Here is a 15,548-nt window from a genome sequence, read left to right on the forward strand (position 1 = left end):
CCCTGGGCTTTAGAAACTCCCCACCAGTGCCTCACCTCAGGGTGAGGAGTCCTTAGTGTCAAGTAGACATACTTACCTGCAGCTCCAAAATCTCCCGCCAGGGCCTTTGGTTTTTTCCCCAAGAGAGTCCTTTTAAGTGCAACCCTAGTCCAGAGGGGTGACCTGGGGTGGCTGACAGGAAAGTGTGGATAGGGAAGAGATATGTAGCTAAGCTGCTCATACAGAGAAGCATGCCAGGTCCACATGGACATAGGACAGAGCCCTAGGTGAAGAGACCCAGAAGAGAAAGCCAGGGCCTCCATTTATACCCTTGCTCTAGGCCCCACAAATGTGAAGAGTGGGTCTGCAGATAGCATCTGACCATGCATACACTTTGTGTGCTTTCTGCTGGCTATCTGATGGGTAATGGGTACAACGAGGGCAGAGTATAGAGGTTTCTAGTTATAACGTAGAGCTACTATTTCTATCCTTTCCAGTACTTTCATTTGCTTCAATTCATCTGCTGTTTCCTTGTATAAATTCCACCAATGAATGGGTATTTGAAAAAAAACTTGAAAAAAAAAATCCGTGTCACCATTAACAACAACAACACTACAAAGTAAATCTAGTGTCTTTCTCCTGTACTGAGTGAGCCTTTTAAGGGATGATTCAGCTAAATGCACCCAGGTGCTCTGTTTAAGTGCTAGCTACTCTCCAGAGATTCCTCAGAGTGCTAAAACATAAGCTCTGTTTATATCAGACGTAACACAGTGTGAGTTGCAAGTGCAGATTCTGTTTGTCAGGGAAAAAAATTTGGTAGAACGAAGACGCAAGAGAAAAACAGGCTTCTGTGGAAATATCGTGTACTAGGTTGTTTATGGTGTGAACAATGCTTATTTAACCTCATACAGAAAATTAAGTTAATATTTGCCTAAGGTTTAGGATTGCATGACCCCACCAGGCCAGATAGGGATTTTTTAAGTGGCACATTGTATCAGCTAGGATTGCTTTTGGCTCCATATAACAAGAACCCAGCTATAATGGCTTACAAAAAAGTCAGGCATCTGTTTTATTCCTGCAAGAAGCAGGAATGCCACTGCAGACCCAGGTTCTCTCTGCCTTTCTACTCTGCCATCCTTGCTAGTGGTTCTCTTCCTCATGCTTGCAAGATGGCTGCTGCCCTTCTAGGCAGGAAGGGGGAGGGTGAGAGCAAAATAAAGTTGCCAAGTCTGTTTTCTTTTAGAATGATTTCTGGAAGGTTCCAGCTAGTGAACTTTGCTCCTATCTCCTTGGTCATTTATGTGTCAGAGAGCCATGCCCAGCCGCAAGGGAGCCTGAAGTGACCATTGTTTCAGCTGGACACACTGTTATCCCAAGCACTATTTGGGAAAACTGGATACTGGGTAGGCTATTAGCCATCCCTGCCATAGATATGAATGTGCTTATAAATTCTTCAAAAAAAAAAAACAAAACAAAACCCTAGGGATTTTCTCCTCAACATAGAATTACAATGATCTAGCAAATTAAATAGCCAGCACAATTTTCAAGTGCTATTTATGTGTCCACAAGTTAGTCTATAGGTTGAGAGATTCTCTCTCCAGATTTTTATCTCTGTACAAAAGATCTAAACAGCAGTTAGTCAAAAATCCTTTACTACATTACAGAATTTTCTGCCAATCCCAAAATTGACTTCACTGTTACATTCTAAAACTCATTTTTAAAAAGCCTATGGTGGGCAGCCCCAGTGGCCCAGTGGTTTAGCGCTGCCTTCAGCCCAGGGTGTGATCCTGGGGACCCAGGATTGAGTCCCATGTGGGGCTCCCTGCATGGAGCCTGCTTCTCCCTCTGCCTGTCTCTGACTCTCTCTCCCTCTGTGTCTCTCATGAATAAATAAATAAAAGCCAAAAAAATAAAATAAAAAGCCTATCGTTGTACATCTGTTACAAACACTAGGTTGTTGGTAGATACAATATAGCTTGTTTTAAAATTTAAACCTGAAAGCTGTACTTAAAATGTTTACTAAATGCATGGTATAATTAAAGGGATGAGGAGGTGACCGAAATGGTCCTTGACTGTCTAGCCTACGAACTACTAGGTTCTAACTCGGTAGGACTGTGAAACACCTGGAGCTATGGCTGCAGCAGGCTGGCTGGAGAGGAATGCCAGGAGAGTGCACCGGGGAGAAGGCCCAGCGCCCTAGGAGCCGGAGAAATCAAACAGGAGAGCCCTCCCCTGGTTGGGGTACACGGAATACGCTTCAGGGAGGAGACGTTGCACTTACAGGCCGGAAGGAGCCACACTTCACTTACGGTGCGATGTCACCGAGACAGAAACCGTGGAGTCGCTCCAGGTGACTAGGGATGATTTTGGAAGCACATTAACAAAAGCCGCGTGCATGCGGAGTACTATACGCTGCTGAGGTGGAGGTCGAGCAGAGTGTCCGGGTACAGCACAGATGCAAAGTCGCCTCCCTCGCAGGCCTAGGTGGCTTATGCAATCGAGGCACCACTTTAGACCAACATTATTCAAAGCGGCTTCATGGAAAATGAGTTAACTGCAAAACCACTTTGAAAATGGGGTATTGGGATCCCCGGATGGCCCAGCGGCTTAGCAACGCCTGCAGCCCAGGGCCGGATCTGGAGACCCGGGATCGAGTCCCGCATCGGGCTCCCTGCATGGAGCCTGCTTCTCCCTCTGCCTGTGTCTCTGCCTCTGTCTCATGAATAAATAAATACAAATCTCAAAAAAAAAAAAAAAAAAAAAAGAAAAGAAAATAGAGTACTGATGATAATAATTCAAAGTGTTATTCCAGGAACTTCGGTGACCAGTGAATGGGAAGCCCCCAAACACATTCCCAATTTGGAGAACCCGCAGCGTCTGCGAAAAGCGAGTCTGGGCCATTTGCCCTGCGCTCTCCGGGGTCCGCGGCCGGCGGGGCGGGGGGGGGGGGGGGAGCCGCGCCGCGGGTGGGAGCCGCCTTCCCGAGCGCCCCTCCGCCGGCGCCGCGGGGCAGGTGCCCGCCGAGCACGGGGAGCGCCCCCGGCGGCCGCCGCGGAAACTTTGGGGTCACCAACACCTCGAGGGGCCTCCCCGCGGCGCGCGGCCGCTCCCCCCCCGCCGCGGAGCCCCGCCCCCCCCGCCGACGTGGCGGGGCGCTCAGGTCGGCCGGGTCAGGTGGTTGGGTGCCGCCCCGGGAAAGCGCTCCCCGCCCAGGGCGGGCGCCGCCGCCGCGCCCCACGCCGCCGGGGGAGGGGACTCGCGGGAGTCGCGGGCGGAGGCGAGGAGCGGCGCGCCGGGCGGAGGCGCAGAGGACGCGAGGCGGCGGGCGGGACGGAGCCATGGACCGCGGCGAGCAAGGTGAGGGCGCGGCGCCTCGGGGAGGGGCGCCCGCAGCAGGTGCGCGGCGGCCCCGGCGGGAGCGGAGCCTCCCCGACTGGCATCTTCCCGACCCGGCTCTGGCGTCGCGGCGGGGCCGAGCCGCGGGGAGAGGGGAGCGGGCGGCGGGGGCCGCGGGCGCGTGCATGTGTGTGTGCGCGTGAGTGCGTGTGCATGTGCGTGCGCGTGTGCATGTGTTGTGTATGTGCGCGTGTGTGCGCCCGTGTGTGTGCGCCCGTGTGTGCGCGCGTGTGTGTGCGCGCGCGCGGGAGCGGCGGACGGAGCCCCGGGCCCTGCGGGAGAGCCCGGGGGGGGGGGAGGCCGGAGGCTCTGGGCGGCGGCGAGGGGGCCGCGCGCGCTCCTGTCGCCGGTGCAGACTGAGAACTGCCGACCGCGGGTCCTCTCGCAGCTCCGGATGGGACCGGGACTCCCCCCGCCCCCGCGTCCCCAGGATGGAGACTCTGCCCTCGTCCAGTTAGCGTGCTTAGGGTCCTGGGGGCGTTTGAGCCCCGGAGCAGTGGTTTTGGACGTCTCTGTGTAAGAGGTGCCCCTAAATTCTGCCGTGGTGCCCAGGGGCTTATGGGGGGTGCGGGGGATGGAGCTTTTCCGAGTAAGGGGCCTCTTTGCCTCCTCAAGGTGAAACCCCACGGTGTCACCGCTGCTGCTCTGGGTGGACTTGTTTCTGCAAACAGTAGTGTCTCAAGTGAACTGGTCTCCGCCAGAAGGCTGGTTTAAGGGGGATGCAAACAGGAGGGCATGGTTTTAAGATCTGAATACGAAGTATTTAAAGGTTGCTTCATCTTTGTGACACTAACCCGGTAATAATACAGCCGGTGGCACGCTTTTAAAAAGATACATAAATGTCAAGGGGGAAAAAAAAGTAACACTATTAAGGTACGTTTTAGGAAGTGGGGAGAGGAACGACTCCTATTTTGAGTTCAAGCGCGACAGTTTTCATTTTTGCTTATCACTTTATATTTACCTTTAGGCAGGCTTTTTATGTAAATAAAAGCATATTCCATATAAACTATTGTGTATACAATATGTAATTGATGTGTGTGTGTGTGTGTGTGTAATAAGTAACATATATCTGAACACCTGTTGTTTAGATTGGAAGCTTGTTGATGTTAGAAGCATATACTGCATCTTTGTCCAGGGTTGGGTAACATGGTGATTTGCACATGGTAGATCCTTAAATGTTTGAATCAGAAAGCTCCCCTCCCGTCTTCTGTGTGTTGTTAGGAGAAGGCCTAGAGCCACCACGTAAGCCAGCATTGTTCTGTCTGCTCTTTCATGAGGGTGTCTGTGATGTCAAACATGTGAACGTGCGTATTTGCATATGCCTTACATTGTCATATTTATCATGATGCTGTTTTTAGAGTAGCTCTGTTTGGTACTTGTCAAACTAGATGAAATAGCTGTGTGTGACCAGGTGGATGGTGTGACTGATGTTACTAGATTTGGTTTTCTAGTTTGGTGAGAATCGCAGTCATTAGTACCTGCGTGCTGATTGCACCTTGTGTGGTTTTTGTAGGACTAGTTTTTCGTGTGTGAGATATTTTATGAGTTCTTTGGCCTATGAGGGGAGTCTCTCTGTTTCTAACTTTCCGATGTTTTCTTTGGTTAGTCATGTTAGTTCTTGTTTTTAATTATTATTCCTCGAGGGCAAGGGAAATCCATCCTCCTAAAGTGGGGAGTCTAAACTCAGCTCAGAATGAAACATGAGTCACCTGCTTTGGGAAGGTCAGGTGGCTCACTCAGCTTTGCTGTGTTGCAGCCACGTGGCCTCTCCTTAGGCTTCTGGTTCCATCTGACTATCTCTTTTGCATTTTCTTCTCTTTTCTTTTCTTTTCTTTTCTTTTCTTTTCTTTTCTTTTCTTTTCTTTTCTTCAGATTTTATTTATTCAGGAGAGACACAGAAATGGAGATACAGGCAGAGGGAGGAACACGTTCCCCTCTTTATGTTCCCATGGCACAAAGTAGGTGCTCCGAAATGCTTGTTGACTGCCAAAGATGAAAAGGAAAAGTGACCAAGAGTACGTTCTGGCTGTTGGAACCTCTGATGTCCGCCCTTGGTTCCCACTTACTACTGTTCTTTTTTCCCCTCTGTATTTTAAAGGAGAACTCTGTGGTTAGGCAGAGAAAGTTGTCGATCAAGGCTGTTTTGGACTTAGAGAGTAAGTTTACTTGTAAGGTCTTGGAACTAGCAGAGTGGATGGCTAAGTCTTGTTGAATCCGTGGTGAGACTTGCTTGAAAAAAGAGGAGGAAATTGGGATTGCAAACCTGCATGTTCCCTCCCAAACAGTGTTGGCTGAAAGAAAGTGTATGAAACTCTGATTTTCTCTTGAATTGTGTTTTTTTTTTCCAAGTACTGAAAGCCGCATGAGAACATGTTGGGATTTGTTTAACTTACTTTTTAGTGTACACGGAGTTGCATTTGTCTGTTCCCTAAAAAAAAACAAAAAAAAACAAAACAAAAAAACGACTCTAGATGCAAAATTAAATGCCCTACCTCTTGTCTTAACTGCATTTCTTTAATGTAAATGTTTCCTTATACCTTCCTTAAAGATGTCAAAATCTATCCCTTACTATTTTTTTTTTTAATTTAACAGAGCTATAAAGTCTTAGAACAGTTTTCCTTGTGTTTTATATAATATATTCTAATACTGCAAAGTGTCTGGCTCAGAGTCCGCTGTTTTCCCCACCTTCCCCTGTACCCAGACCTTGTACATAATATTCTGCTTATATTGAGAACTCAGTCCACAGTAATTCATTTAAAACATACCCCAAGGGATGCTTGGGTGGCTCAGTTGGTTAAGTGTCTGCCTTTGGCTCAGGTCATGATCCTGGGGTCTTGGGATCAGACCCTGATGGGCTTCCTGCTGGACAAGGAGCCTGCTTCTCCCTCTCTTGCTCCCCCTGCTTGTGCTCACACTCTCTCTGTCAAATACATACATACATACTTGCATGCATACCATTACCCCCCCAAAAAATAAAACCTACCTTAGACTGCGAAGTGCCTCTCAAGACTTTCTCCCCAGAAGCCAGCACATTGAATGTGTGTGCTGCTTTCACTACTTTGAAAGTGTAGTGTGCCATGCTAACTAGAGCATACATTGTGTAAAAAAACCCTCCTGGCTGCCTTTTATGGTGTCGAATAAATATTTATACTTGAGTACTCTCTTATGTTAGCAATAACCTGTACTTTGGCAGTCATCTAGCCATTAGTGCATTTTATCTGTGTTTGAATTCATACAACACACACACACATACACAGACACACACACTCACCCTACAACTTTTTTTTCAGGGAGAGAGGGAGGGCTGCTGGAGCCAAAAACCTGGGAGAGGAGAAGGCTGCAAGAAAAGTAACACAATGTTATGCCACTGTAATTTTGGCATTGAATTGTACCTTCAAAATAGTAGAACCGTGAGATGTCACTTATTTAAAAATAAAACAAATGTAGAGATGAATGGATAATAGTACAGAGGGTCGGCTCACAGATCTCAGGGTTTGACCCACCCCACTCCTGGGTGTCTTTGGTCAAGTCTCGCTTTCCATATGGTACTAATGTCTTTGTTAGTTCAAATTCACTTCCTGCATTTATTTTTATGCGGCAGCCTTCCTGGTCTCTAGGGCAAAAGCTGAGTGGTAGGAGGGGTTGTGATCTTTTAGCAAGATCTCAAAACAGCATAATCTATGCGCAAGATAAAAACAAACATACTCTCAGTTCAGGACCACAAAGAACAGCAAAATCCCCTGAATTTATTTGCTTCTAATCCTTTTGTTGTAGGTTAAGATTATTATATTTTCCTTTGGGGTTCATTATTTCTGTTTTAATTGTTGATTGCTGTAATCTTCAGAGACTCTCCCAAATTTTATTTGCATGTAGTACAGAAACCATCATCTTAGCGATGTATTTTTATTGGAAAAATATCCAAGGGGGGGGGATCAAATGATTTAATGTCTAGTTGAAGTTAAAAACATGTTTACATTAAAAATACTTTTTGGTAGCTGTGAATAGTTGTTCATTTTAGAATAATCAGAAAATACAATGAAAAAGAAAAAAATCATCCATAATTCTATTCTGAAAACTCATTATTAGCTTATTGATTTATGGGTATAAATCAATATGTATCATTTTTAACAAGTCATAAAATGATCTCTTTTTTTTTTTTAATTTATTTATGATAGTCACAGAGAGAGAGAGAGAGAGGCAGAGACATAGGCAGAGGGAGAAGCGGGCTCCATGCACCGGGAGCCCGACGTGGGATTCGATCCCGGGTCTCCAGGATCGCGCCCTGGGCCAAAGGCAGGCGCCAAACCACTGCGCCACCCAGGGATCCCAAAATGATCTCTTATTGAACATTTCATTTTATAACTCGTTTTTAATTTTTTAAAAAATATTTTAAAATTTATTTATTCCTCAGAGACACAGAGAGAGGCAGAGACCTAGGCAGAGGAAGAAGCAGGCTCCCTGCAAGGAGCCTGATGCGGGACTCGATCCCAGATCCTGGGATCAGGACCTGAGCCAAAGACAGATGCTCAACCACTGAGCCACCCAGGCATCCCTATAAATTGTTTTAAGTTTTTAAAATTTATTTGCATGATCTCTGCACCTTACATGGGGCTCAAACTCATGACTCTGAGATCAAGAGTCACATGCTCTTCTGACTGAGCCAGCCAGGCGCCCCTTATAACTCCTTTTCAAAAAACAAAACAAAACAAAAAACAAAAAACAAAACGTCAATATATTTAAAAAATATGCTTCTCCAACATCATTTTGACTACTGTGACCAGGTAATTAATGCGTGTGATCAAAATTCTAACTGACTCAAAGTTTGCAAAACATAAATCTTCCTCCCATTCCTGTCTCCTGGGCTGTTTCCCTCAGATAGCAGTACCAGCATTGTACCAGTTTCTTCTCTTTCCATCCAGAGTCTATGCAGGTAGGTATCTATACACTTATATTTGAATATATATGTATGTGGATATATTATATAAATTGTAACATGCAGATTGTTTACCACCTGACTCCCTCCACTTAAATACAATATATGTTTTAGAGATTATTCAATAGTTATATAGAGCTGCTTCATTTTTAATGGCTATTTGTGGATGTACCATGTTATGTATCCTAATAGGTGATACTTGTTCCCTATTGATGGCCATTTCACTTTCCCCTGGTATGTTGCTTTTAAAACAAATCTGCAGCAAATAAATTTGTATGCAAGTCATTTGATAAATGTGCCAGTATGTCTGTAGGAAGAATTGTTAGAAGGATGTGACTGTTCAGTTTGGATAGTGCGAAATCCTGCTCAATAGAAGTGCCAGTTACACTCTACTAGCATTGTGTGGGCATCTGCTTCCCTCCATCATTCGGCCTGGGTGTTGTCACACTTTTTCATCTTTGCTTATCCTATACGGCAGGAGGGGTTTCTTAGCATATGGTTTATTATATATATTTTTTTAATATGAAAGTGGTTTGGTAAATTTAAATCTATACTTCATTTTCTGTGAAATGTCAGATTATATACTTTGCCCAATTTTCTGTTGTGTTCTTTTTTCCCTTGATTTGCAGAATGTAGCCCTCCATCCATGATATGAATTGCTAATGTATTTTTTCCTGGTTTGTCTTTACTCCTTTGACTTGATAGTGATCTTTTCCCAAGTAGAAACACTAATTGATGGCTGCTTTCATTTTTAGCTTCTAGCTTTTGAATCATTCCTGGAAATACCATCCCCACTTTGAGTTTCTGTTTTTTATTGATTTTATTTTTTACATTTAAGTCTTTCATCCATCTGGAGTATATTTTGATAGAAAGTGTGAGGTATGAATCTTAACCACCGCTCCCAATTGGCCACTCAGTTGCCCAATACCAGTCACTGAATATTGGATTTTCTACTGATTTGAAATACTACTGTTGTCATATACTAAATTTCTGTATTCTGTTCTTTTCCTTTGATCTATCTGTGCGTTCCCAGCAACCAAACTAAGTTATCATAGCTTCATAATATGTAAAAATACCTGGAAAGACTGATCGTCCCTGATTACTATTTCTTTCCTTTTCTTTTCTTTCTTTCCTTCCTTCCTCTCTTCCTTTCCTTTCCTTTCCTTTCCTTTCCTTTCCTTTCCTTTCCTTTCCTTTCCTTTCCTTTCCTTTCCTTTCCTTTCCTTTCCCTTCCTTTTTTCTCTTTTCTTTTCTTTCTTTCCTTCCTTTTCCCTCCCTCCCTCCTTCCCCTCTCTCTTTCTTTCTTTCTTTCTTTCTTTCTTTCTTTCTTTCTTTCTTTCTTTCTTTCTTTCTTCTTTCTTTCTTTCTTTCTTTCTTTCTTTCTTTCTTTCTTTCTTTTCTTCTTTTTTTCTTTCTTTCCTCCCTCTCTCTTTCTCTTCTCTTCTCTTTTCTTCTCCTCTTCTCTTTTTTTCTTTTCTTTTCTTTTTTCTTTCTCTTTCCCCATGCCCATCATGGAGCTCAAACTCCTGACCCTGAGATCAAGAGTCACACACTCTACCAACTGAGCCAGCCAAGAGCCCCTCTATTTTTATTGTTAGAATTTTTTCCTAGCTATTCTTGCCAGATTCCATTTCCAAATGAACATTAGAATCAATTTGTCTAGATGAAAATACAACAGAAATCCTGTTGGTATAGCTTTTCTCCCTCTCCTTCTCTACCTCCCTGTCCCCCATTTCTCTCTCTTTCTTTCATTCCTCGCTTTCTTTCATGGAGGGAGGCATGGGAGGAGCAGAGGGGTAGAGAAAGAGAATCTTAAGCAGGCTCCATACCCTGTGTGGCGCTCATGTGGGGCTTGATCTCATAACCCTGAGGTTGTGACCTGAGCTGAAACCAGGATTTGGTCGCTCAGCTGACTGAGCCAGGTGTCACCCACCAACAGTTATTTTAAAGGGAGGAGGGAAGGTGTGAGTGGGGAGCAAAAAAATGGACAGAGGAGGTTGAAAGGGTTTGTTTTTTTGCATCTTCAACAACACTTGTTCGTTGATTGATTGATTGATAGAGGCTATCTCAGTGGGTGTGAGGTGATAGCTCATTGTAGTTTTGATTTGCACTTTCATGATGATGAATGATGTGGAACATCTTTTTATATGCTTGTGGGCCGTCAGTATGTCTTCTCTAGAGAAATGTCAGTTGAAGTCCTGTGCCCATTTTTGTTTGGATAATTTGTTTTTGTTACTGTTGCCAAGTTGTAAAAGTTCTTTATGTATTATGGATACTAAGCCCTTATGAGATCAATGGTTTACATGTATTTTCTCCCATTCAGTAGGTTGTCTTTTTGCTCTTGGTTGTTTCCTTTGCTGCACAAATGTCATTGCATTAAAAAAAAAAAAGAAGAAGAAGAAAAGAAAAAAGAATTAGGAACTCTATAGGAGAAAAATGCCATCTCTTTTTATTTAAAATTCCTCTATTTACTGAGAAGCTATATATGTTATTAGCCATTTTTCTTCTCCTCTTAAGGTTGTTACTCACTTTTTATACTTGGATCTTGGTGTGTCTTGGCCGCCTTCTCATCATCCCCCCCATGGTCCTATTAAACCTTTGTGTTTTGTGGCACATATTTTTCCTGTTTTTATTTTTATTTTGGTTATGTCAGACCTTTAAGATGTTGTTTTTACTAACAAAATACAGTATTAAGAGCAAATACTTTGTAGGTGACATTTTTGGGAGTAATTTGCATGGCTCTGGGCAGCTTTCAGTTCTTCCTTCCCTGGGTCTTTAAGTCTTCTCTCTTACCACACTTTTGTAATAAGTCAGTACTAAAAATAGTGGGTTTAGGTATTACTGTTAATTTACATGCCTCGGCTTATAGGCATGGTGTGTTTCATGTTACAGATAGGCAAATAATGTCAGTTTAAAAATTTATATAAGCATAACTTTGATAAAGTTTAGGATTGGGAGTTTACTGTTAGGATCAGACTTCAGCCATTGTGTTCTGGGCTTTGTTGGAGGCATTGTGGTGTGAAAAGGAACATCTGGTGCAATCAATAGGGCTATAGGAATGAAGATAGTAGTTTATCTAACTCATTAGTTTCTGTAGTTGGCTGGAAATAAAGTGTCACTAGAACAGAAAAAGGTTCTTATATTTGTATTCCTAGCACTCAGTCAGGTGTGTATGTAGTAGGTACTCCATAAATCTTTGTCCTGTTGTGCGTAATTAATTGGAAAGATTCCTAGCATAGAGTCAGATTGGGTTAGATAGAGTGACTAAGAATTAGGAAAGGATAATGGTTTGGCAGAGAGGCAAGACGATAGGTTCCAAATATTTTTTAGTTTTATATATAATCACTGAAAATCTGTAAATAGAAGAAGCCAAATTAGTACTTTACTTCTGAGGTATTATGTTAACTGTGTGTATATATGTATGTAGATAGAGAAAGAGACAGTGAGGTTGCATTTCTATTCTCTAAAGCATTTTGGATGTAGTGCTCAATAAATATTTTCACGGATGCATTTCCTATGTTGTTCTACCAAAGTTAGTTATTTGCTTCAAATGTGTCCTGGGCTTAGGAGGCATGGGTGGTCTCCGCGCATTTTAGAAGTTTTCTTTGACTGCAGTTGAGAAGGGCAAGGGGGTATGTTGACAGTGGTGTCAAGTACTGACCACTAGTTAACCAGAATGAGAATTCTGCAGAGAGAGAAAAATGCAAACATTTTGGCCTTGGGGGCAGTTAGCAAAAGGATGACCAACCTATTGTTTTGGTCTCTTGTGAGAATATCCCTTTTGGTATATCACTTTATTAGAACTCAGAATGATATTGGTGATGATGGTGATACCACCACCTGGCTTTTGCAAAACTCTTATTAATTTTTTGACGTATTATTTCATTTGAATCTTAGTGCTGGTGGGTGATAGGACTGGTATTATTTTCCCTTTATATACGAGGAAACAGAAGCTGATTGATCACGACTTCCCTACATACACTGTGCTAGATGTGGTGAGTGCTACAAAAACTTTGTCCCACACCTCTTATCTCTAAGAGAATCATCAGGACCCCAAGAAAAATTTAAGCTACACTTGTTAACCGTTTTTAAAGCCCTGGGGATACTTCATACTTCTTAGAGATGTTTTTTTTCCTCAACTAATTAAAATAAAATTGGAATCTGAAGGGACATAGCGTCAGCCTTGCATTATAATTACCTAAGTCTTCCAGCTGGGGTTTTTACTGGATCACTTATAGAAATACTCCTCCGACTCCTTCTAATACCAGCAACAGCATTTGCTGAGTGTGTTTTATATGTTAGGTTATATTCTAAGTGCTTTTCAAGTTTCATTTTTTAATATCTTTTTAAAAAATATTTTATTTATTTTTTTAAAAAGATTTTATTTATTCATGAGACACACACAGAGAGAGAGAGAGAGAGAGAGAGAGAGAGAGAGGCAGAGACACAGGCAGAGGGAGAAACAGGCTCCATACAGGGAGCCGATGTGGGACTCGATTCCGCATCCCCAGGATCATGCCCTGGGCCGAAGGTGGTGCTAAACCGCTGAGCTACCTGGGCTGCCCCATCTTTAAATATCTTCCCAAGAAACCCATGAACAGTGCTTTAATATCCCTGCTTTACAAATGAAGAAATAAGGTGTAAAGGGATGACTAGTTTTGGTGCTGAATAGTATTGATTCTGAAACTGAATATTAAACATTTCTGTAAAAGGCTACTTTGGTGGTTTCCCGTTCAAATTAAACATTTAATGTATTTGAAAGCAAACATGCTATGATGTCTGCCCTCAGGCTCAAGGCCAGTCTTGAGAAAGAGACATAGAGCTTGCTCATTGTCTTGAAATGGGTGTTGTAAGAGCTTGCATAAGTGATGGAGGAGGAAGTGAGCAACTCTGGCTGGGTCATCAGAAAAGATTCTTACAGTACATGACCTTTGACCTTGGACTGGATGGCTAAGTAAGAATCTTTGTGAGGGGTGAGAGAAAGACGAGGAAAGGAGTTTATGGAGGCAAGTCAACATGTACAATGAAGCAGTGGCACGGATGGGCAAAGGGGTGTTTGTGAATCCTCAGAATTTCCCTGGATCCGGAACCTCAGGTAGTCATCTGGGTGTGGGGAGGGGGTGGTGGTGTGAGCAGTCTTGTGTGCTAGGATCAGGAATCCAGACGGTATTCTGTAGGTGGTTAGTAGGTGGCAGGTGTGGGGAGTTCAGTTTTAGGATATTATTTTGGCAATTGAATAGAAGGTACTAGCAAACCAGGTAAAGCGTGTCTCTGTATTCCTAGCCAGTGTTAACCCTAAGAAGCAAAACTGCCAGTTATTTTACCAGCAACAGATGAGTTTCTTTGAGAATAATGGAGAATTGCAATCCAGGACAAGAAAACTATGGCAAAATCCACAGGCAAGTCCACCGAGCACAGGAGAGGAATCTTCTTTTGTAGAAGAAAGTGGGAAGCTGGGAAGACTGTCATAAACAAAGACCTCATTGGAGTCAACTGGGAGGGTTTTTATTTTATTTTTTAATGATTTTATTGATTTATTTGAGAGAGAAAGAAGCAGCAGGATAAGCAGAGCAGGAAGGAGAGGGAGGAAGGGGATCTCAAACAGACTCTGCCCTGAGCGTGGAGCCCTAGCCAGGCCCGATCCCACGACCTTGAAATCATGCCTGAGCCAAAGCCAAGAGTCCCACGCTCAACAGACTGAGCCACCCAGGGGCCCTAAACTGGGGGTTCTAAGCCTAGTGGCTTTTCATTAGCCGAGCTGGGACTCTCTCTCATTGGCTGGGCTGCTGGGGCAGGAGGAAGTCTCCTTTCTTCCTGCTAGAATTGTAAAGTAGTATCTGTGTGCAAGGTCCTGTCTCTCTTCCTGTTGGGTCTGCAATCCACTACGAGTGGTGGGGCAAGAGAGTTCCCCCTCCCCACCCCCCCAACTCCATTTTAGTGAGGTTTCCTTTTTATTAGTTTTCCACACCAGAGGTGGGGGTGCTGGGTTCCTGAGAGATGGCTGGGCTACCGTGTGTCATGTCAGGGGTGGAGGGGATGTGAGGGTTAGAGAAGAGTAGAGAGAAGGGCTTTCAGGTTGCATGGAAAAGGAACTGGGATGGAAAATCTAGAAAGAAAAGCAGATGCAGGGAAGCAGATAATTATGTTTGGAGTATGGCACACTTGAGGCCTTCCCAGTTGTCCGAACTGCATAACACACCATGGTAAAACCCAGTGGTTTACAACAGCATTTGTTATGGTCACAGATCTGTCACTTGGGCAGCGCTTGGAGGGGACAGCTTGTCTCTGCTCAGCCTCAGCTGGGGCGATTTGAAGTGTGAGGCGGAGATCATCTGAAGGCTTACTCACTCCCATGAGGGGTGGTGGTACTGGGAAGACTCAACCAGCTGGGGCTCCTCAGCACCCGTCTCTGTCTGCGTGGCCACCAGAAAACCCCCCCCAGCACGGGCCTGTTTGATGGTGGTTATTTGGTTGCCTGTGTTGAGTAGTAGTTTATGCCGGAGACTGTGCTGTAGACCTGACAGTGGGCAGCCCCGGGATGCCCACCCTTCTTGTGTGTTCCCTAAGGGCTCCCAAGGTGTGACTCTTAAGAGAGAGGTGGACAGAAGCTGTGTGGCTTTTATGACTTCGCCTCGGGCATCACTTCGTCCTCATTCTGTTAGAAATGTGCCAGCAGAGGCCAGCCCATACTCAAGGAGAAGGAGGTGAGACTTGCCTCCACTTTGGGAGGGAAGAGCATCAGTGGCTCTGGGCACATGTTTTAAAATCACTACCCAGGTCTCATGGGACGTTTATGTGGGTAGGTTCAGGGGTGAAATACGGATCTCTAAGAGAAGGAGCTGGGCAGGATGTTGAGGTTTGGGAGACTTGTGATCTTGGAAGCTATTAAGTTGCTGAGATGGCCCAGTGGGGGGCGGGGGGAGCGGGGGAGGGCTAGGAAAGTGGAGTGAAAGGAGAGCAGAACTTGGATGTGAACATTTCAGGGCAGAGAGAGGAAGGTGGAAGTTAAGACAGAGGGAGTTCAACTTTCAGGGGCGGTGGAGAGGCAAGTGGAAAGAGCCAAGTGGATGGGCCAGAAAGAGTATTGGGTATTGGCAGGTGCTGAGGACCCATGGTAGGTAATGCTGAGGGGTTCAGACTCCATGGGTTGGGGTGGGGTGGGACTGCTCACCAGTATCCAGTGTCAGGTTTTGTTTTGTTTTGTTTTTAATTTTATTTATTTATGATAGTCACAGAGAGA

The 15,548-nt window shown here is 44.4% G+C and overlaps 1 protein-coding gene and 1 long non-coding RNA gene across 5 annotated transcripts in view; both read left to right on the forward strand.

Moving 5' to 3' along the window:
• Nucleotides 1–2,802, forward strand: part of LOC140620215 (uncharacterized) — an 85,850-nt gene extending 83,048 nt beyond the window's left edge. Inside the window, exon 19 of the long non-coding RNA XR_012019984.1 lies at nucleotides 2,090–2,802. This is a non-coding gene — a long non-coding RNA (uncharacterized lncRNA). The remainder of the gene's footprint in view (nucleotides 1–2,089) is intronic.
• A 383-nt stretch (nucleotides 2,803–3,185) lies between these two features.
• TPD52 (tumor protein D52) overlaps nucleotides 3,186–15,548 on the forward strand; it is a 107,476-nt gene continuing 95,113 nt past the window's right edge. For 3 of the 4 annotated variants that reach the window (XM_072804133.1, XM_072804134.1, XM_072804135.1), the window contains exon 1: nucleotides 3,186–3,336. In XM_072804133.1, the coding sequence (XP_072660234.1) occupies nucleotides 3,318–3,336 (19 nt within the window). In that variant the 5' untranslated portion in view covers nucleotides 3,186–3,317. Of the gene's footprint in view, nucleotides 3,337–13,269; nucleotides 13,404–15,548 lie in introns of those variants that run through there. The other variant, XM_072804132.1, reaches the window with a different exon arrangement.

This window comes from Canis lupus, chromosome 28 (assembly GCF_048164855.1).
Source record: "Canis lupus baileyi chromosome 28, mCanLup2.hap1, whole genome shotgun sequence".
NCBI lineage: Eukaryota > Metazoa > Chordata > Mammalia > Carnivora > Canidae > Canis > Canis lupus.